This window comes from Zalophus californianus, chromosome 11, assembly GCF_009762305.2.
Source record: "Zalophus californianus isolate mZalCal1 chromosome 11, mZalCal1.pri.v2, whole genome shotgun sequence".
NCBI classification, from domain to species: Eukaryota; Metazoa; Chordata; class Mammalia; order Carnivora; family Otariidae; genus Zalophus; species Zalophus californianus.
This window is the reverse complement of record NC_045605.1, coordinates 107,760,297-107,783,968: the sequence shown is the minus strand read 5'-3', so window position 1 is coordinate 107,783,968 and position 23,672 is coordinate 107,760,297. Positions and strand designations below refer to the sequence as shown.

The window sequence follows — 23,672 nt, the reverse complement described above, 5'->3', positions numbered from 1 at the left end:
TGTCTGCCTTCGGCTCAGGTCATGATCCCAGGGTCCTGGGATCGAGCCCCACATCGGGCTCCTGGCTCAGCGAGGAGCCTGCTTCTCCCTCTCCCTCTGCCTCTCTCCCTGCTCATGCTTTCTCTGTCTCTGTGTCTCAAAAGAATAAATAAAATCTTTAAAAAAAGGGGGGGCGGGGCGCCTGGGTGGCTCAGTCGTTAAGCGTCTGCCTTCGGCTCAGGTCATGATCCCAGGGTCCTGGGATCAAGTCCCACATCGGGCTCCCCGCTCAGCGGGAAGCCTGCTTCTCCCTCTCCCACTCCCCCTACTTATGTTCCTGCTCTCGCTGTCTCTCTCTGTCAAATAAATAAATAAAATCTAAAAAAAAAGGGGGGGGCGGGACATGAAGACCTCAAGAGCCCCAGAGAGTGAAGGCAGCAGGAATGGATGGAGGCACCACCAGGTTAAGAAGTATATTCATGAGGCCAAATCAATAGGCCTTGGGGAGAGATTAGGTGTGATACAGGAAAATGAGTGGCATCCTGAATGAATCTCATTTCAGATGTGAAAAACTGGATGCGTAGTGGTGCTATTAATCCTGGCGGGGGGGGGGCACCTGGAGGCTCAGTCATTTGAGTGTCTGCCTTTGGCTCAGGTCGTTGGGATCGAGTCCCGCATTGGGCTCCCTGTTTTGACGGGGAGTCTGCTTCTCCCTCTGCCCCTCCCCCCTGCTTGTGCTCTCTCACCCTCTCTCTCTTTCTCATAAATAAAATCTTAAAAAAAAAAAAATCCTGACAGAGGTAGGACCATGTGACCTCCACATGGAGCTGCTTAGTGAGCAGATCAATCTCCCATCTGGCACTCAAGAGAGGCCTGGGCTGGTCATGCCAACTGGAAAGTCTTGAGCTCCAGAGGCAAAGTTCAATGCCTGGGATGGAAGAGAGCAGCTAGGGAAGGAGTGCTATACAAGCATTGTTTAGGGGGTGGCCAAAGGAAGCTGGCTGAAGAGAAAGATCAGAGGGGAAAATGAGGTGAGTCACAGTCTTACAGTGCTGAATTCTGTAAAGAGTTCAGGCACAGTAAAGATAAATGTACAATTTGGTACTTATGGAGTCTTCCCAAACAAGAGACCTTGCAGTGCAGACGCCACAAAGAAAGCAAGTGCCCTGGGTTAGAATTAGAGAATGGGAGGAAGAAAGGGAGAGGGTACAGCTTGCTCTTTTGAGAACCCTGGCTGAAATGTGATGGAGAGAAAGAGAAGTTGTTCAAGATCATGGGAGATTTTTTTAAGTACTGAGAGATTGCCCTGCTAAGGGGAGAGAACTCAGAAGAGAAAATAAAGGTGCAGAAGTGGTAGCTGATGCAAGTAGGTTCTGAGAAAGCAGTAGGGCTAATGCCACCCCTGAGCCTAGCAGGGATGGGGCCCCATGCTGATAGTTTGGGCACTAAGTGTGAAGTAGGGGGCTAAGTCAAGAGGCAGAAGCTGGGTAGACATTTTAAAGAATGGAGTAGCAACTGATGAGAAGGCCAGGAAGACGACATAAAGGACTGATAGCTAAGGACTACCCAGTGAACAGACCGTGGATATATGGTGGCATCATCCAACTTTCAGTGATTTTCTTTAGCAGAACTGCCCACGTGGGACATAGGATTGACGATGACTAGAGCTGCCGCTTTATCAAGCAGAGAAGCTCACCCAGTCTTCCAGAGGGTTCCACCGGATTACATATACCTAGATTTTTAAGGCTTATATTGAACAGTGAAAAAAGCATAAACTGAAATTCAGATTATCCACCTGCAAAGCAACCTCTGAGCCTGGCTTGTCTCTTATGAAATGGGACCAATGCTGCCCATGCCAAAGGGGACCACTGTCAGAGTGGTCACTGTGGGAAAGTCTAGCATCCCCCTGGGTCCACAGAAGTTGCTGGATAAAATGTTAATTTCTCCCTTCTAAAGAAAGGAAGAAATTCCTTATTTACTCTTCACTGCATAAATACTGAATTGTATCCACTCTTTTAAATCTCCAAATCTATATTTATATAAATAGATTCTTTGCTTTATACAAGCCTTCACTGCAGGGTTCTTTTCAGTAGCAATAGCCCCCACAACATTTAAAACAAGGCTCAACTGATAGAATGATTCAGGAACACCTCTTAGGCCTAAGTCTGGACAACATGCAGCATGTTGTAGTTGTGACCTTGGAAAGAGGAATTTTACCAACAAAGTATAGGTGCTAAAGTCAGTCCCCAAATTCCCTCAAGCCCAGGTACTGTTTTGACGGTGCATTCCTGCTCGTCTTGGCTCTTGGAGACAGACTGGAGCCAGGCTACCTAGGTTTGAATTCTGGCTCTCCCATTTACTACCTGTGTGACCTTCAGTAATTTTACTGACATATCTGTAAAATGGGAATAGTAACACTACCTCATAGGGTTGTTTTGAGAATTAAGAGCATTAACGCATTTTATTTTTGTTTTTTGTTTTTTTAAAAGATTTTATTTATTTATTTGACAGAGAGACGGCTAGAGAGGGAACACAAGCAGGGGGAGCGGGAGAGGGAGAAGCAGGTTTCCCAAGGAGCAGGGAGCCCGATGTGGGGCTTGATCCCAGGACCCCGAGATCACGACCTGAGCCGAAGGCAGACGCCCAACGACTGAGCCAGCCCGGCGCTGCTAGCATTAATGCATTTTAAAGCTCAGAATCAGGGTGCCTGGGTGGCTCAGTTAAGCGTCTGACTCTTGATTTCGGCTCAGGTCATTATCTCAGGGTTGTGAGATGGAGCCTGCATCAGGCTCTGCACTCAGTGGGGAGTCTGCTTAAGTTTCTCTCTCTTCCTCTGCCCCTCCCCCCCCATGCCTGCTACCCCTTCCCCTAAATAAATAAATAAATCTTTAAAAAAGTCATTAAAACCTCAGAATAGTGCCTGGCACCTGCACTGTCAGGCTCAGGCACCAGTGGCTGAGTGATTTCCAGCCATACACACACCCTCTGCCACTGCTGGATCTGAAGGCTGTGTAAGTGTTGGAAGGAGGCGGGGGAATGACCACTATAATCATATCACACACAACAATTCCCCAAAACATACATCAAGGTTGAGGTGTTCTGCACCCAGGAGTAATCTCCAGAGCCCCAAACAGAGCAGTAACCAAAACCAGGGAGAGCTGCATTATCAGCACTAATGATCGAGAAAAGACACAAAGGGATGAACTGGATTCAGGGCCCTGCCCCTCCATGTACAACTATCTTTAACTGCACAAACTTTATGAGGAATTTCTAGTTCTATCATACCAGCTTTAGGGAGAGAATGCCCCCTGCTGCCTCAGAACACCCCTAGTGGCAGTGGGAGCCAACCAAATCCCAGGATTTTGCTGTGGTGGAAGATGCAGTTTGAAAGCTTGAAGTCAACATTTTTTACTTCTCAGCTTTGGTCCTGGGCTCACTTGAAAAGCTGAAACCTTACCTGCAAGGAGTTCCAGGCTGCTGTTCTCATGTGCATCCTCTGTGCTCTGCTCTGCATTTTTCTCTGGAAGCAGCTGCTTTAAAAATCAGAAGTACTCAGTGAGTTTTGTAGGAACATGAAAAAGCCCCAATGAGACAAGTGTGCCTGCTGGCTCTGTTGACCTCACAGGGCTGTCTTCCCTCACCTGGAGCTCCCTCTTACTTCTTCCTGGCTCATGTGAGTCCCCTACCCAGCTCCAATCAAGGCTTCCTTCTGTCAGAGCCTTTGCAACCCATTCCAGGCACTCGAGGCATTTTCTTCCTCCTCCGAACTCTGGTCACCTGCTTACCATCTGCCTCTCTCCTTGGGCTCTGAAGATGCACTGCCTGCCTTTGTTTATCATTTTTATGTGTGTGTTTTACACATTATTTTTTAAAAAGATTTTATTTATTTATTCAGGTATGTAGAGAGTACACACAAGTGGGTGGAGGGGTAGAGGGAGAGAGAGAATCTTAAGCAGGCTCCATGTCCAGCAGGGTTCAGTCTCACGACCCTGAGATCATGACCTGAGCCGAAATCAAGAGTCAAACGCTTAACTGATTGAGCCACCCAGGCGCCCCATTTTCCACACTTTAAATTCCTTGAAAGGTAAGGTTCATTGTGCCAGCATCCCTTTACAGCTAGCATAGTGTACCTTGCACAGATAAGTGCTCAACATATAACTGACTGAGGTCAAACCTGGGAGGCCACAGGGCACATTTTGTGGTCCTCTGCAGCCTTTCAAAGCCTTGCCACACTTGGGTTTGATTTGGACAGAGAAACTAAGTTCTTACTATGATCAGAACCCAATCCTCCTAGCTTCTTGTTTTTCAAGAATACAAGTACATAAAAATAGACATCCTCTTCATCAAAATTAAAAACTTTTGTGCTTCAAAGGGTGCTATAATGCGAAAACTCAACCCACAAGAATGAGAGAAAATATTTACAAATCATATCTGATAAGGGTGTTGTATTCAAAATAAAGAACTCTTATAATTCAACAATAAAATAACAGCCTAATTAAAAATGGGTTTGGGGCACTTGGGTGGCTCAGTCGGTTAAGCATCTGCCTTCAGCTCAGGTCATGATCCCAGGGTCCTGGGATCAAACCCCACATTGCATCAGGCTCTCTGCTCAGCAAAGAGCCTGCTTCTCCCTCTCCCTCTGCCTGCCACTCTGCCTACTTGTGCTCTCTGTGTGTCGAGTAAATAAAATCTTTTTTTAAAAAATGGGTTTGATAGATTTGGAGACCTTTCTCCAAAGAAGAGATACAAATGGCCAACAAACCCATGAAAAGACACTCAACATCATTATTCATTAGGGAAATGCAAATCAAAACCACTATGAGATACTTTACACCCAGTAGGATGGTAGTGGTAGTAACAACAACAACAGTAATAACAGACAGTACTAGGAGGATGTGGAAAAATTGGAACCATTATACATTGCTGGTGGGAAAGTAAAATGGCCAGTTTGGAAAATAATTTGAAAGTTCCTCAAAAAATTAAACATAGTGGGGCACCTGGCTGGCTCAGTCGGGAAAGCATGTGACTCTTGATCTCAGGGTTGTGAGTTCGAGCCCCAAGTTGAGTGTAGAGAATACTTAAAGGTAAAATCTTTAAAAAAGAAAAAAAAAAGTTAAACATAGAGTTACCATATAACCCAGCAATTCTACTCCGAGATATATAACCAAGAGAATTACAAACATATGTCCACCCATAAATATTCACAGCATTATTCATAATCACCAAAAGTGCCAAGTAACTCAAATGTCCATCAACTGATGTACAGAAAAAATGTGGTATATCCATACAAAAGGATGTTATTCAACCATAAAAAGGAAACATTGTCACATGTTACAACATGGATGAATCTTAAAAACATTATGCTTAGTGAAAGAAGCCAAAGGCTACCTATTATGTGATTCCATTTACATGAGATACCCAGTATAGGCAAATCCATGGAGACGGAAAGTAGACTGGTGGTTGCCAGAGGATGGGAGGAGGGGAACTGGGACTGAGTACAAATAGGTACAGGGTTTCTTTTTGGCCTGATGGAGATATTGTGGAATTTAGTGGTGACTGTTCCACGACACTGTGAATATATTTAAAGCCACTGAATCCTACAATTTAAAATGGTAGAGTTAATGGTATGTGAATTGTACCTCAATGAAAAATACTCTTATCATGTATTATTTACTAAATCAAGTTTCAACGTCTAAGTACATTCCAAGGAACACAGAAGGGTAAAGATGGCCCTGATGGTGTGAAAAAATTGCCACGCGCTTTTTTTTTTCCTTCTTTGAGAAAAAGCTTATTCTTTTACTTCATTCTTGCCTAGAAAATCTCATGTAATAGACAAACATTTCTCCTATCCTGAAGCTGGTATCACCAAGGAAATACCCACACTCAGATTTAAAGCTCTCAGCCTTAGATGAATCTTGCATACCCTTCATTCATCATCAATCCCCCCAGATGAGACAGCCCAATCTCTGGGATACACCTCCTTGGATTTAACACTGTGAGACATTTGATTCTGGTCTACCCCCTCATCCCAAGGAATCAATACCTTTCCTAACAAAACTATTTCCCTGTTACTGCTCTTATTTATTATGGGTTTATGTTCTCAGCTGCTACACACATTTGTGACACTAGCCCTGGAGAACTACTTTGTCTATTCCTTCATGGCCCATGTCCTGTGTGCCAACACCCAGGTTCTAAATATCCACTCCAGGCATGGCCTTTTCCTAAATATATTCTATAAAACTCTAAATACATATTCTCTCATTTTTTCTACTTCTCCATAAACTATATAATAGCCATAGATTGTTTTATTCTATATTATTCAAGAGTTCAGCCATTCTACTTTATCTGTTTAAAAGTGGAAACTGGGGCGCCTGGGTGGCTCAGACGGTTAAGCGTCTGCCTTTGGTTCGGGTCATGGTCCCAGGGTCCTGGGATCAAGTCCCACATCAGGCTCCCTGCTGAGCAGGGAGCCTGCTTCTCCCTCTCCCTCTGCCTGCTGCTTCCCCTGCTTGTGCACCCTGTCAAAAATAAATAAAATCTTTAAAAAAAATAAAATAAAAGTGGAAACTGAGGGACTGGTCCAGAGGTAAAAGAATTTGACCTAGCATCATTGATCTTGTAGTTTTTAGCTGAAGCCATTGGGTGCCACTCTTGTGCCACTAACAAGTCATTTATCACTAGAAGGACATCAGCAGAGGGAAACAGTAATGATCTTGAGTGCAGAAGCAGAGGTTCTGCTCATGAGTGCCTCTGATCACTCATCTTCCCTAGGCTATATGGTGTGGAACATTCCTATACCAGTCCTATATGTTAACAATGTTACTAGGCTTTGGAACCAGGAGACCTCAGTGCAAAGCCTAGCCTTGACATTTGCTGACTATGGGATCCTGAGCAAATTAGGAAAGTTCTCTAACCAGCCTCTCCATCTATAAAATGGGAAAACTACAACCTATTTTGTAGGATCTTTTTGGTATTAAAGTGGAAATCTTGGCACAGATTAAGGATTCAATGACTGTTCCTTACTTCCAAGACCTAGGACTACTGGGTAAGACCTTGAGTTCACTACCCATCTGCTAAATTAATTGGGCTATGAATGGCCCTGAGGCTATGAGCTATCACTATGGCAACAGAATGGGGCAAAACAGGTCAGATCGTTTCCTTTTGCGATCTCACTAGGATATCAGAGAGACCCAAGCAAAAGGTCTTCACAGGATGAAACATTTCTAGATCCTACCCATATATCCTAGGTCCTATGATAATGGCACATGCCTTACCCTGAACCCATCCCTAGAAATCTGAGGTGTGGATGGCTATAGTGAATGGAACAGTGGCTCCCAAAAAAGTATGTCCGAGTCTTGACCCCCAGAACCTGTAAATGTGATGTTATTTGGGAAAAAAAAGTTCTTTTCAAAAGTAATTAAGGATCTCAAGATAATGGGCGCCTGGGTGGCTCAGTCGTTAAGCGTCTGCCTTCGGCTCAGGTCATGATCCCAGGGTCCTGGGATCGAGCCCCGCATCGGGCTCCCTGCTCCGCGGGAAGCCTGCTTCTCCCTCTCCCACTCCCCCTGCTTGTGTTCCTGCTCTCACTGTCTCTGTCAAATAAATAAATAAAATCTTAAACAAAAAAAAAGAATCTCAAGATAAGATCATCATGGATTTAGAGTACGCCATAAATCCAATGACAGGTGTCCTTATAAAAGAGGCAGAGGGAAATTTGAGAGACACAGGAGAAAGGCCATGTGTTGAAGATGGAGGCAGAGACTGGAATGTTGTGCCAAGGAACATCGGGAGCCACCAGAAGCTGGTAGGGGAATGGAAAGATTCTTAGAGCCTTTAGAAGGAGCATAGTTCTCCTAAAACCTTGATTTCAGACTTCTTTTTTATTATTTTTTTTAAATAGGCTCCATGCTGGGCTTGAGATCAAGACCTGAAGTGCATCAAAGACTCCAAAGCCTAACCAATTTAGCCACCCACGTGCCCCTGATTTCAGACTTCTGGACTCCAGAACCATGAGATAATAAATTTTTAGTTTTTAAACCATGAAGTTTGTGGAAATTAGTTTGTTCAAGTTGTGGGCAACAGCTTTCCAAGTTGGAGGGAAATCAGCAAGCGTATTTGCAGTGAACTAGTTGAAGGGAATGGCAGATGCATTTCAAGGAACGTGCTTCCTAGAAGGTACATAAAAGGTGTGGTGAAGGGAGCATTTACAGGGATTTCACTCCCATCCTCTAGCCTTTCTAACTATAAAGCAGAGGAGGATAAGTAAATTGATGAGATGCTGTGATCCTTGGGTGTCTAGGCACCTAAACTTCCCCATCTAATCAGGCAAAGAAATAGTAGAAGTGCAAAAGGGCCTATTATTTTGTCAGAAACAGTATCTGTAATTTTTTATAGCAACTTTATTGGAATATAACTTGCATACTTAAACTGCATTTATATAAAATGTACAATTAGGTAAGTTTGGGCTTATATACGTATTTGTGAAACCATCACCCCAATCAAGATAATGAACACATCCATCACCTTCAAAAGTATCCTCTGACCTTCACAATCATTCCCTCCAACTTTTTTTTTTAAAGATTTATTTATTTATTTATTTGAGAGAGAGAGAGAATGAGAAATAGAGAGCATGAGAGGGAAGAGGGTCAGAGGGAGAAGCAGACTCCCCGCCGAGCAGGGAGCCCGATGCGGGACTCGATCCCGGGACTCCAGGATCATGACCCGAGCCGAAGGCAGTCGCTTAACCAACTGAGCCATCCAGGCGCCCTCCCTCCAACTCTTATACCTCCTATCTTTAAGCAACCCCTAATCTGTAAGTAAAGATTAGTTGGCATTTTGAAAAATTTTATATAAATGCAATCAAACAGTATGTACTTTTGTATTTAAGGGTTTTCTTTTTCCTGGATGCTATCACACCTGATCCAATATTTCAAGGTTTTTCATTCAGCATGGCTATTTAGAGATTCACTCATGCTATTGTGTATATCAACAGTTCATTCCTTTTATTGCCAAGTAGTATTCCATTGAATGAACCATTTATTTATCCATTTACCTGTTGACACTGGGTTGTTTCCAGTTTGGGGTTATATGACAGAGGTGCCATGAACATTAGTATATAAATTTTTGTGTGGACATTATGTTTTCATTTCTCTTGGATTAATATTTAGAGGAGTAGAAATGGCTGGATCATATGATGTATATGCTTAACTTTTTAAGAAACTGCCAAAATGTTCTCCAAAGTGATTGTACCACTTTTTATTCCTACAAATAGGGTATAAGAGTTCCAGTTCCTCCACATCCTTGCCAATACCTGGGGTATGGTCAGTCTTCTCATTCCAAATAGGTGTGAAACTGTGCTTCTGACTTGCATTTTCCCTAATGACTAATGTTAAGCATCTTTCTCGTACATTTATTTCCTGATTGTGTATCTTCTTTTGTGAAATATGTGTTCAAATCTTGTGCCCATTTTAAAAACTGGGTTTTCTTATGCTTAAGTTTTGAGAGTTTTAAAATAGTCTCAATATTAAGGTAAGGTTTTTAACTATAAATTCAATCTCTTTAATAGACATAGGTATAATAGACCAGGTATATAGAGCTATTTCTTCTTTTTTTTTAAGATTTTATCTATTTGAGAGAGAGAGAGAGAGAGAGCACGCATGCACATGAGCAGGGGGAAGGTGGGGAGGGGCAGAGGGAGAGGGAGAAGCAGATCCCTGCTGAGCAGGGAGCCTGATGAAGGCTCTGGGATCATGACCTGAGCTGAAGGCAGATGCCTAACTGACTGAGCCACCCAGGTGCCCCAAGAGCTATTTCTTCTTGAGTGAACTTTAGTAATTTCTGTCCTTCAAGGAATTTGTCCATTTAATCTAAGTTGTCAAATTTACTGATATGATATTTAACATTTAACATATGATAACAACATTTAACATTGTTTATAAAAGCCCCTGATAGTCCTTTTATATCTGATGTCACTTCTCTAATTCCTAATAGTAGAAATTTGTATCTTCTCTCTTTTATCCTTATTTGTCTGGCTAAATGTTTATCAATTTTATTAATCATCTTGGGGCGTCTGGGTGGCTCAGTCGCTAAGCATCTGCCTTCGGCTCAGGTCATGATTCCAGGGTCCTGGGATCCAGCCCTGTATCGGGCTCCCTGCTCAGCGGGAAGCCTGCTCCTCCCTCTCCCTCTCCCCCTGCTTGTGTTCCCTCTCTTGCTATCTTTCTCTGTCAAATAAAGAAAATCTTGAAAAAAAAATTTTATTAATCCTCTCAACGAACCAACTTAAGTTTCATTGATTTTTCCCTACTGCTTTTCTGTTTTCTATTTTACTGATTTCCACTCTGACTTTATTATTTATTTATTTATTCTCCCTCATCCACTCCCCCTGCTTGTGTTCCCGCTCTCGCTGTGTCTCTCTCTGTCAAATAAATAAAATCTTTTTTATATGACTTGAATTCTTTTAAGTTTATTGAGATGTATTTGATGGCTCAGAATATGGTCTATCTTGTTAAATGTCCTTTTTGTTCTTGAGAAGAATATTCTGCTGTGGTTGGGCAGGGTGTTTTATGAATGTCAGTTAGGTCAAGTTAATTCATAGTGTTACTTAAGATTTCCATAGACTTACTGATTTTCTGTCTACTTGTTCTATCAATTGTTAACAGAAGTATGTTGAAATTTCCAAATATAATTGTAGATCTGTCTATTTCTCCTTACAATTCTATCAGTTTTCTTCATTTATTTTAAAGTTCTCTCAAAAGTTTCATGAATGGGGGCACCTGGGTGGCTCAGTCGGTTAAGCGTCTGCCTTCAGCTCAGGTCATGATCTCAGGGTCCTGGGATCAATCCCCACATCGGGCTCCCTGCCCAGTGGGGAGTCTGCTCGGCCCTCTCCCTCTGCTCCTCCCCTACACTCATGCTCTCTCTCTCTCAAATAAATAAATAAAATCTTAAAAAAAACACTTTATAAAAAAAAGTTTCATGAATATTTGGGGCTATTATCTTCATTACATTGTACTCACTGTATGGAATTCATCATTATGAAATGACCCTCCTTATCCCTAGTAATACTGTTTGCTCTGAAATCTACTTTATAGCCTCTTCAGTGCTTTTTTAAGATTTTTGTTTGTTTGGTTTAAGTAATCTCTACACCCAACATGGGGCTCAAATTTACAATCCTGAGATCAAGAGTTACATGCTCTACCAGCTGAGCCAACCAGGTGCCCCTCTTCAGGGCTCTTTTTATTAGTGATATACTATAGTATATATCTTAAACATGATATATCTTTTTCTATCCTTTCACATGGTCTATTTCTGTCTTTATTTTAAAGTGGATTCTTATAGGCAACATATAGTTCTCTTGCTTTATTCAATCTAACAATCTCTGCCTTTTAATGTAAATAGCTGTAAAGACCATTTACATCTAAAATGATAACAGATATGGCTGAGTTTAAATATATCATCTTGCTTTCTATTTGTCTCATTTGTACTTTGTTCTCTTTACTTCTTCTTCCTCTTTTTCTGCCCTCTTTTTGATTATTTTTAAAAACAGACTTTACTTTTTAGAGCAGTTTTAAGTTTATAGCAAAACTGAGCAAAAGGTAGAGATTTCTCATATGCCCTCTGCCCCACATAGGTATAGGCTCTCCCATTATCAACATCCCCCCATCAAAGTGGTACAATTGCTACAAATGATATACCTACATTGACATATCATTATCCTTCAAAGTCCATAGTTTACATTAGGGATTACTCTTAGTATTGTACATTCTGTGGCTCTGGACAAATGTATAATGACATGTACCCACCATTAACAGAATCATAAAGAGTAGTTTCACTGCCCTAAAAGTCCTCTGTCCTTTGTATATTAATTCCTCCTTTCCCTTTAACTCCTGGAAATCACTGATCTTTTTACTGTCTCCATAGTTTTGCCTTTTCCAGAATGTCATATGCTTGGAATCATACAGTATGTAACCTTTTCATATTGACTTCTTTTATTTAATAATATGCCTTTAACCTGCCTCCATGTGTTTTCATGGCTGGATAGCTCATTTCTTCTTAGTGTAAAATAATATTCCATTGTCTGGATATGCCACAGTTCATTTATCTGTTCACCTGCTGAAAGACATCTTGGTTGCTGCCAAGTTTTAGCAATTAAGAAAGCTGCTATAAATATCTCTGTGCAGGTTTCTGTGTGAACCTAAGTTTTAACTCCTTTGGATAAACACCAAGGAGCATAATTATTGGATCACATGGTAAAGAGTATGTTTAGTTTTTTAAGAAACTACCAAACTGCCTTCCAAAGTAGTTGTATCATCTTGCATTCCCACCAGCAATGAATGAGAGTTCCTATTGTTCCACATCCTTGTCACTATTTGGTGTTATTAGTGTTCTGGATTTTGGCCATCGTAATAGGTATGTAGGGATATCTCATTGTTTTAATTTGCATTTCCCTGATGACATATGATGTGGAGCATCTTTTCATGTGCTTATTTGCCATCTTGTGTCTTCTTTGGTGAGGTGTCTGTTAAGGTTTTTGGCCCGTTTTAAATTTTTTTTGTGAGTTTTAAAAGTTCTTTGTATATTTTGGATAACAGTCTTTTACCCATATGTGTCTTTTGCAATTATTTTTTTCCCAGTCTGTGGCTTGTCTTCTCATTCTCTGGAGGGCTCAATATTTTTTATGACTCCATTTTATCCCCTTTCTTGGCTCAATAGCTGCAACTCCTTGTTGTATTATTTTGATGGTTCCTTTCATCTTTAACTTAGCAGTCTACCTTCAAGTAATATTATACCACTCCACATACAGTGTAAGTCCTTACAACAGTATATTTCCATTTTTCTCCTCCTGGTTTTTGTGCTGTTGTCATACAGTTTACTTCACCATAGGTTATAAACCTCACAATACATTATTGTTATTTTTGTTTTTAAAAGTTAATTATGTTTTTGGGGCGCCTGGGTGGCTGTCGTTAAGTGTCCCCAGGGTCCTGGGATTGAGGCTCCCTGCTCAGCAGGAAGCCTGCTTCTCCCTCTCCCACTCCTCCTGCTTATGTTTCCTCTCTCGCTGTCTCTCTCTCTCTGTCAAATAAACTCTTTAAAAAAAAAAAGTTAATTATGTTTTAAAGAGATTAAAGTAATAAGAAAAAAAGTCTTTATATGTATCCATGTAGTCACCATTTTCAGTACCCTTCATTTCTTTGTGTAGATTCAGGTTTCCAGCTGGTATCACTTCTCTTCTACTTGAAGGACTTCCTTTACATTTCTCATCTGATAATGAATTCTTTCAACTCTTATATGTCAGAAAAAGTCCTTATTTCATCTTTTTTTTTTTAAAGATATTTTTGTTAGGTAAAGAATCCTAGGTTGAAGGCTTTTTCTTCAGTACTATAAAGATGTTGCTCCATTTTCTTCTAGCTTATACTGTTTCTGATGAGAAATTTTCTGTAATCCTTATCTCTGTTTCCTTGTAAATAAGCTTTCCCCACCTGTTTGCTTTTAAGATTTTCTCTTTACCACTGGTTTTAACCAATTTAATTATGATGTGTCTTGGTGTAGTTTTGTTTCTTGGGCTTGGTGTTTCTTAAGATTCTTAGATCTGTTGGATTTATAGATTCCATCAAATTTGGAAAAATTTCAGCCATTATTCCCTCGGATATATTTTCTGCCTCCATTTCTTCTTCAGATTCCCCAATTACACATATATTTAGGCTACCTGAAGCTGTGAAGCTCACAGATGTTCTGTGTTTTATTATTATTTGTAAAGAAATCTCACCCTTTTAATTAACTAATTAATTTATTTTTGAGGGAGAGCATGCACGTGTATGAGCGGTGGGGTGAGTGGAGTGGGGAGGGGTGGGAGGGAGAAGGAATTTTTTTTTAGCAGATGTATTTTATGTTATTTGTTTATTTTTATTATGTTTAGTTAGCTAACATATAGTACATCATTAGTTTATGATGGAGAGAATCTTAACCAGACTCGATGCTGAGCATGGAGCCCAGCGCAGGGCTCAATCTCATGACCCTGACATCACCACCTGAGTCAAGATCAAGAGTCAGATGCTTAACTGAATGAGCCACCCAGGAGCCCCTACTGTTGCCATTGTTGTTGTTGTTGTTGTTGTTATTATTATTATTATTATTTTAAATCTGTGTTTCATTTCAGATAGTTTCTACTGCTATGTGTTTCTCCTTAAGTGTCCAATGTGCCATTCATACCATTCAGTGTAATTTCCACCTTGGAGACATCATAAGTTTTCATCTTTACAGTTCATTTTGGGTCTTTTTTATACTTTCCAAACTCTACTTAATATGTTCAGTCTTTCCTCTAGCTTCCTGAACATATGGAATACATTATAATAAGTCTTTTAATGTCTTTGTCTACTAATTCTATCTTCTGTGTCAGTTCTGGATCAGTTTTGATTCAATGATTGATTGATCAACTGACTTGAGTTTTCTCTTCATTGTGGGTTGTATAGTCCTGCTTCTCACCATGCCTGTTAATTCTGATTGGATGCAAGACACTGTGAATATTACCGTGATGGGTGCTGGATATTTCTTTTTGTTTGTTTGTTTCTTTAAATTTTTATTGTTATGTTAATAAGTGCTGGATATTTCTAATAGTCCTATAAATATTCTTGACCTTTGTTCTGTGATGCTATTGAATTACTTGGAAACAATTTGATCCCTCTATGTCTTGCTTCTGCTTTTAAGCTTTGTTAGGCAGGACCAGGGGAGTGTTTATTAGGCAGAGGTTTAATTTTTCTCCATTTCCAAGGCAAGTCCCTTCTTAGTATTCTACATGATGCTCCATAAAATTATAAGGCTTTCCTCTCTGGTTGATGGAAATATGCACTATTCCTGGCCCTGTGTAAACTCTGCATATTATTTGCTTTAATCCTTCTAGGAGGTTCTTTACCTGAATAATTTCTTCACAAGAATGAGCTGATTCATTCTCATCTGAATAAGATACAGATTCCCAGAATTCTCTCTCTTTGGAGCTCTTTCTTTTCTGGTATTCCACCCTGAAAACTTTAGCTGTCTTGGCATCCTGGAACTCCCAGTTTCATCTATTCAACTCAGGGAGAGCACTAGGCTTTGCCTAGATACCTTCTCCTTGTTCAGTGGCCTCTGTACTTTCTCTAGGCAGTATGTTAGGGTAATCCTAGGGTTCACTTCACTTCATTTATTTTCCATGTCTCAGGAAAGACTATCCTATTCATTGATGCCCAATGTCTTGAGAACCATTGTTTTATATGTTGTGTCTGGATTTTTGTTATTTCAGTCAGGAGAGTAAATCTAGTTCCTGTCACTCCATCTTGGCCAGAAGCCACTGTATAATAATATTGCTCTTGATCTCCTCTATTTTCTCCTATTATACTTTAGTTCCACAAAAGCCAGTCCTACTGACTGGAGCAAAGAGAGCCAGAAGAGTGGGCTTTAGTTGGAACACTATTATCAGCTATACCTGGAATCTGGAGATATATAGAATTTCCCAGCTATGATTCTTTTCACTCATTAAAGGAGTCTGTCACAAAACCAGATGAAGCTGTTTGAGCTCCTTGAGGGTGGAGACCCCAACTAATGCAATTCTATATCTCCAGCATCCAGAAAGGTGAATAAAGTATGGTTTTGATTAGACAAAACTAAACATAAATACTCCACTATATCATCACCACTGTAATGATGGTAGCTATGTGCTCAGCACTTTACATACATTATTTTATTCAAACCTCATAACAATCATTTTAGGTATGCATCATTCCAATTTTATTGATAAAGAAACTAAGGCTTAGAAAGATTAAATAGCTTTCACAATACTACACAACTAGTTAGTGGTAGAAATGGAATTTGAGCAACATCTAGCCATGCTCTTGATCTCTGTGTAATACTATATTCTATAAAGTTTTCCTAAACCACAGGCTTCCTTGCTGAAAGCTGACCTCAGATTGTGCAATCTAAAGTACCTGCACCTAACCACCCTGTATTCAGGGTTCCCACACATCAATATGGAAGATTTCCACCAAAGTACTGATTATTACTTTATACTTACCTGTTTCATCTCACATGAGCAGTAGGGAAGAAGTCGGTGCCGGGTGATCTCATGAAATGATTTATGCAGTTTGGTCCCAAACTCTTGAGTGTCAGCTGCCTAAAATGGGTCAGAGATGAAACATGCTAAATTCCAGTACTGGCAACCAAAAGGAAGGTACCCACAGAATATGGGAAGAGGATGAGACAAATAGGAAGGCAAACCACTGACATCCCTCATGTTATGTTAGGAGTTTCCTTAACTCCTATGGATACAGGAGTAGAGAGAAGGCCTGGGATATAAGGCATGAGATAGGTCGTTGTGGCTCCTATGTCTTTCAATTTCTGTTACCTAAGCAAGATCTTTCACACAAGGCCTTTGTTCTCCTATCGCTATAGGAAATACATATCCCAGAGATCTAACTGTTCATAAAGGGGTTATATAAATTGCTTTCCTCTAAAACAAGTTCCAGGAGAGCAGAGGTTCCACTATATTCAACTAAGGCTGATATAAGAACTTCCCCTCAGATAAGGCTTTTAGGGAAGAAAGGAAGAAGATAATAGCATCCATAAGGAATGGGTAATAACCTCTACATTTTACTATAGAATTGCAGGATATTAGAGTTAAAGGGAACAAGAGTAATCACCTGACACAACACACTAATTTTATAGATCAGAAAACTAAAATCCAAAAAGAAGAAGTGACCCACCTAAGCTCTCATGGCTTATTAATACAAAAGTTAGGGCTGACCTTAGGATTGCCAATGTAGCATTCTTCTCATTACCCTGTGCTATCCACATGACCCAGAAAGCTGAAGCTGTAGGATGCACTAGATTATAAAGGTGTTATACTCTTAGATGTAGTAAATCCACTTATAGAAATTTATTCTAGGAAATAATTCAGAAGAAGCAAGATATCACACAGAGGTATTAACTGAAATACTATCTACATTGGCAAAAAGAATATAAGCAATTTAAATGCCTCTCATTAAGGGAATGGTTTATTAAATTAGATCAAACCAATGGAGTGGAACTAGGTAACTGATACAAATTTTAAAACACCTGAAATGGGGAAATGTCAAATTATATATGAATATAGAATTCTTCAGTTACAACTATACAATATAACTTGAGAAAATATGTAAAAACTTTTAAATACAGTGATAAATATTAGCTATTATTTTAAATTTTGAATGTATTATACTATTCTTTCCAAGAAAAAAGTACAAAAAAAAAAAGCAACAGACATGGAATGAATGGGCCACCCCACTGACAATACCAATTGATCAGTACACATTCCTAAAAGGAAAGAAACTAACATTTATTGAGAACCTACCATGTGCTATGCATGTTCACACTTAGCCCTCACCCTCGTAATAACCCTCTGACATACTATTATTTTTTTATTTTTTCCAATTTATAGATGAAGCTCAGAAAAATTAAGTACAGGCCTTAGCCCACACAGCCAGTAAGTAAATGAGCCAAGAACTGAACTCAGGCCTCTGATTTCGATTGTTACACTATTCCATACTGCCAAATATGTGTAATACTTAAGGCTACTCAGTTATTTCCAATGTTTTCTGTCACCCTGAGGTAACAAAACATTCTTCAATAAGGAACTGGGAATCCCTGTCTAGTCTTAGCTCTAACTGTAACTAGCTATGTGACCTAAAGCAAGTAGAAATTTCAGATAAGTTATTTTCTCATTTATAAAATAGTACACATATAACTATCCATTCAATAAATATTTCTTAAAACACCACAGGCCTGGTACTATGTAGGACCACAGTAGGATAAAATGAAATAATATTTCTAAAAGCTCTGTACATAATACTACGTTAGGTAGTAGAACATCGTTAAAACCCTGGCACTTTTTTTTTTTAATTAAAATTTTTTTTAAGATTTTATTTATTTATTTGAGAGAGAGAGAGAACGAGAGATAGAAAGCACGAGAGGGAAGAGGGTCAGAGGGGGAAGCAGACTCCCTGCTGAGCAGGAAGCCCGATGTGGGACTCGATCCCGGGACTCCAGGATCATGACCTGAGCCGAAGGCAGTCGCTTAACCAACTGAGCCACCCAGGCGCCCAAAACCCTGGCACTTTTAAGCAGCCGTAATCTCCTACTAACTTGAAGGGCACGGAGACAGATGTTTCGGAAGCTACTGCTGGTGCTTCCAGTCACGATACTCATGATGGAATTCACAGCCACTGAGAGTGAGACCTGCAATTTCTGATGATCCTAAGGAACATAATAAGGAGAGATGGCAGTTTATAATAATCCCAAGCTGCTGGTTCAGAGAATCCCAAAGGAATCAAAGATTTCAGTAACAGCAGGATTTCAACAACTCTTCCCCCTCCATAAACAATACTTACTGAGATCGTGCCATATAAAGGACACTTAGGGATTGAAAAATGTTCTCCTCTTTTACAGAGATGATTTACTGACACAGACACATTCAGAAAAGATAAGCCACGAGACACTAGGCAATAAAATAGATGCGCTTACTATTTTTTTAAAAGATTTTATTTGTTTATTTGACAGAGAGAGAGATAGCAAGAGCAGGAACACAAGCAGGGGGAATGGGAGAGGGAGAAGCAGGCTTCCCGCTGAGCAGGGAGCCCGATGTGGGGCTCGATCCCAGGACCCTGGGATCATGACCTGAGCCGAAGGCAGACGCTTAATGACTGAGCCACCCAGGCACCCAAGATGTGCTTTCTATTTAAAAAAAAAAAGCTTTAAACTTTGCTCTCTTAGTGTGGTTTTTAGGCACCCAAGATGTGCTTTCTATTTAAAAAAAAAAAAAAAGCTTTAAACTTTGCTCTCTTAGTGTGGTTTTTTTCCCTGAAAAGGGGGCTATATGAAGTTAAGAAATATGTTACCAAAAGTATAAAGGATAGAGGAAATCAGAAAGTCAGATAAAAAGAGAAAGTGATGGGGTGCCTGGGTGGCTCAGTTGGTTAAGCCTCTGCCTTCAGCTCAGGTCATGATCCTGGAGCCCCTGGATCAGGCTCCCTGCTCAGCGGGAGTCTGCTTCTCCCTCTCCCCTGCTCCCCGTCCCCCACCCCGCTCATGCTCGCTTGCTCTCTCTTGCTCACTCTCTCAAATAAATAAAAATCTTTAAAAGAGAGAGAGAGAGAAAGTGATGTTATAAAGCATTAGAAATGAGGGAAGAATGTAAGATTTAGTGAAGCAGTAGCTCCAGAAGTATGTGTGGAAAGAGAAGACAGATAAGGAAAAGGCTCATTATTAGTCATTTTTCTCTATTATTTTGTCCCTATTTACTCAAATTCACCTATTAGGAGGTAAGACTATGCAAGCTGGTTACAGTGACATATCCTAAGTTAAAATTTGAGTTCCTAGGTTAGAGGCAATGTAAGGATCAGCCAAGGTGACAAAAGAGGAAGAGGCATTAAGGGAGGAAGGGCCCTCAGGCTCTGTCATATCCTCTAGTTCTTTTTCTTAGAGTAGGAGACAAGGACTTATGAATTTCTTATTACCTTGGTAGCCTGGTGATGCTGTTCCAAGGCCTGGTCCACGGCAACCTGGACAGAATCTTGCACTACGCTGTGGCTCTCCGTGAGGATGGCACTGAGATGAGTGGTAAGCAAGGTGTGGACTCCTAAAGGGAGGGAAAATACTGGTAACCTTGAATGAGAATGGCCGCTTCAAGACTGCTGTTATGCACTCTGAGTGAAAGAGGCTTTTTGGAAGAAGAGGCCACTTTTGCCTATCCAAAAATAATTACTTTTTTAGACCAAAAAACCCAGCAACTTAAAAACTCACCCAATTTCACTTACAAATGAAAGAGACTTCAAAAATTAAATGTGAAGGTTGACATTATTTTTGAAGAAACAAGTGAGGGATCCTGTTTAATTCATATCAGAAACAGAAATATATACCACATACTATAAACAATGATACTGGTGACTCCCAATGGATAGGAGGAGGAGGAAGAGAAAAAGGAAAGACCTGTTGGAGAGTGTCTACCCTACACCCTTCCTGTGTGAGCATCACTGTTGTGGTGAGCCACTGTTACTGTCAGGGTCTCAATCCTTTCACATATGGCGTGATACAGAAAAAGTTAACACTCACAATGATGACTCTGAGACTGCTGGTATAAGGGTCCTTTTAAATGGGGGCTATTTCTGAAAAAGTAACCATAGGCACTACTGCTCAGAAGAAAAGCTAACAGGTAAGAGTGATAGGCAAAATATGTCAGCCACAATAGGCTAGCATTGATGACCTGGAGACAACAGACAGGGGAAGACAAATTCACTTTACACTTGAGAAAATACTCCTTAATTAACCTTTCCTTTTTCAGTGTTTTTCTATTCTTCCCTGAATAGTCTGTTCAAAGGCACTATGGTGAAGCAGTCTACAGCTGGCTGGCTTGTCTCAGGACTGCATTAAAAATGCAAACCAGAAGGTACATTTTCTACCACAAGGCGCCATGATGCTTTCCCAGAAAGGAAGGTAAAATGTGGTCTGCTCAAAAGGGGTCTGAAATTGGAATCTGGAGAACACAGATTCTAGAGTGAATTCTACCACTAACTTGTGGTGACCAAGTCCCTTCACTTTTCTCACTTCAAAACTAAAATTGGCTTTATACCACCTGCTCTCACAGGCATGTTGTGCAGATACACTGGGATAATACATATGAAGTGTTTTGAAATGTACATTGCAATATTCAAAGGGAAAATATCGCTATTGCTATGATGAAATCGTATGGGTTACTGTTTTCTATTGTTTGGTGCTAAGAATAGCCTCAAGAAATCAGTTAGGCCCCTTTTGAAAGCAGACATTTAATTAAAAAGCTACAAGTTTGTTCCCCAAAACTGCTGATACTACCAGATGCCTTTAACGTTGTAGCAAAATAATGAGTTAATCATAGAAAAGTTACCATGACAAGGTGGGCAGGAGGCCAGTTAAGTGATTTTTTTAAGACACATGGAAACAGACTGTAGTTCTGCACAATCTGTTTCCTAAAAGTAGCTCTAGAAAAAGCTTTCAAGGATATGAGAAAGAATAAGGGAAAAAGAAGATAAAATTACTGTATCTCTATCCATTTATCTATATCTACCTACCTTCACCATATATCCTTTTCCAAAGGCTAGTCCTAAACTACCAGATGTGTAAGGAAATTTAAAAAGATACGTAGTATGGGGGCTCCTGGGTGGCTCAGTCAGTTGAGCGGCCAGCTTTTGATTTCGGCTCAGGTCATGATCTCGGACTCCTGGATCAAGCCCAGCATCATCATCATTGGCTCCATGCTCAGCGGGGAGTCTGTTTCAGGAAATTCTCTCTCTGCCCCTCCCCACTCTCTCTCAAATCTTTTTTTTAAAAAAAGAAACTTAGTATGTTTACTAATGCAGTGATGAATTTCTATTGAAGCCAATATCGAATGTCACTACCTGAGATGCTACAGGCCTTCAGAGTCAAGTTAACAGAAATGTATAAACTATCACATTACTACAAGAATGACAGGAAACACTGGTTTTTGAGGACTCAGTTCTTCAGGTGTGTTCAATAGGATTCAGAAAATGGTATGAGACTTTATGTCATCCTAGGGAAGACTGAATGTGGTAATCCCTCTAGCACACCTCAAACAAAACAAAACAAAACAAAACAAAAACTGATCCTCCCCCCCTCTCATGTGCTCTCTCTCTCATTCTCGCTCTCTCAAATAAATAAATAAAATCTTAAAAAAAAAAAAAAAAAACCCAAAACCAAATAACAACCAACCAAAAAGCCCTGCCAAGACAGTAGATCTTAAGTCTAATGGGTCTTTAGACTTGGAAGGGCCTTTGATAGCACCTAGTCTAACAATCTCAAATTAAATATATGAAAAGGGAAGATCAGATGATTTATGTGACTTGCTTCCCAAAAATCACTGAGGAATTTGGTAGAACTAAAATTAAACCCAGCTTTCTTGATTCTACCCTGAAGTCCTTCCCACTAAGATGCTTCTCTTATCAGCCTCTGTCCATATGAGTGCAGGCCAGGTAACAACCCTAGGCATCCTCACTTTGTCCTCCCTGCTGGAAGCCTCATTAGTGTGGGTCACTTCTATGCTCCCGTTCCAGGGCCTTGATGAATGGAACAGTGGAGCACCAGACAACAACAGCTCTTCAAATGAAGAGTTGCAAGCCAGAGCCCAGGAAAGCAGTGTGCTTCTCCCCTAAACAACATATAGATACTGGGAAAAGACAGGAGACGCATAGAAGGCAGGCAGCAGGAAGAATCCCACAGCTGACAACTGTTTGTTCAATAAATAGTTGGCACCAGTAAACATAAGCTCTTCTGATCTGGGAATGTAAGATGTCTCCTTTCTCTCATGACTCAGGGGGAGCAGGGCCACACCAAACAAGCACTGGAATGGCTGGAGAGTAGAGTCCCAAGAAAAAACACTGGATCACAGAGAACACAGAAACATATCAGGAGCACCAAAAGAGAGGCTTATGAACCTTTCCCCAGACATTTATAAGCTCCACTTCTTGCTATTTCCCTATAAGTTTAGGAGGGCATTGAGAAACACTTAAATTTGGGGCCCCTAGGTGGCTCAGTTGGTTAAGTGTCTGCCTTGGGCCCAGTCCAGATCATGATCCCTGGTTGAGCCCTGGGATCAAGCCCCCTGCTCAGCAGGGAGCTGGCTTCTCCCTCTTCCTCTGCCCCTCCCCCTGCTCACACTCTCTCTCAAATAAATAAATAAAATCTTAAAAAAAAGAAACACTTAAATTTATATCTCAGTGTTTATTGGATTAAACACATATGCCAACTCCCACTCACACTCAGTGGTCTTCAAACTTTACTATATTTAAAAATCACCTGAGTATCTTGTCAAAAATGCAGATTCTTGAGCCATACCATATTTCTACATTATAACAAAACAATGAGTTAATCACTGGCTCAGGAAGCAGCTCATTTTCAAATACTGCAGGTGATTTTGATGCATTTGTTTCGTGGACCACCAGAGAGAACCTTTCTGATAACAGGTTATCACCAATTTGTTAGATAAACTGTAACGGCCCCCCTTTGTATGCCTGAACAAGGACAGTTTCTCCCTTTCCAGAGGTCTATGTGGCAATCACATAAAGTCATTCATACCAATACACTCCCACACCTCCTTATGTTGAGGTTGAGAGAGATGCTGCATCAAGGCCAAGCAACGCCGGTAATGTTTCTTGATTCCACCTGGAAAAGCGATAACGTGGTGGACAGTTCTCAGGCCTGAGCTTTAAAAACATACTGATATCTGGGGCGCCTGGGTGGCTCAGTTGGTTAAGTGACTGCCTTCAGCTCAGGTCATGATCCTGGAGTCCCGGGATCAAGTCCTGCAACGGGCTCCCTGCTTGGAGGGGAGTCTGCTTCTCCCTCTGACCCTCTTCCCTCTTGTGCTATTTCTCATTCTCTCTCAATAAATAAAATCTTTAAAAAAAAATACTGATATCTGAATCCTGCCTCAGTCCAAGGAAATCATAATCCCTGGGGGTGAGGTCTCGGCATTTTATAGACGCTCCCCAGGTAATATATCAGCAGCTAAGGTTGAGAACCACTCATCTAAGGTATAGACTCTGTAGAGACCATTATAGGAAGTATCCACTAATTTCTGGCCCACTAAATCTGGGAACGTCATCATTTAAGTGATGTTTCGAGATACATATCTTTTCCAT

At 40.6% G+C, this 23,672-nt stretch overlaps 1 protein-coding gene across 2 annotated transcripts in view; it reads right to left on the bottom strand.

The window, feature by feature from the left end:
* The window catches only part of C11H11orf80 (chromosome 11 C11orf80 homolog), a 105,871-nt gene that overhangs the window by 1,605 nt on the left and 80,594 nt on the right, over nt 1-23,672 (bottom strand). For both annotated transcript variants that reach the window (XM_027581537.2, XM_027581538.2), the window contains exons 11-14: nt 19,500-19,621; nt 18,130-18,240; nt 16,025-16,123; nt 3,437-3,512 (exon numbers count right to left, since the gene is read on the bottom strand). In XM_027581537.2, coding sequence (XP_027437338.2) covers nt 3,437-3,512; nt 16,025-16,123; nt 18,130-18,240; nt 19,500-19,621 — 408 coding nt within the window. The remainder of the gene's footprint in view (nt 1-3,436; nt 3,513-16,024; nt 16,124-18,129; nt 18,241-19,499; nt 19,622-23,672) is intronic.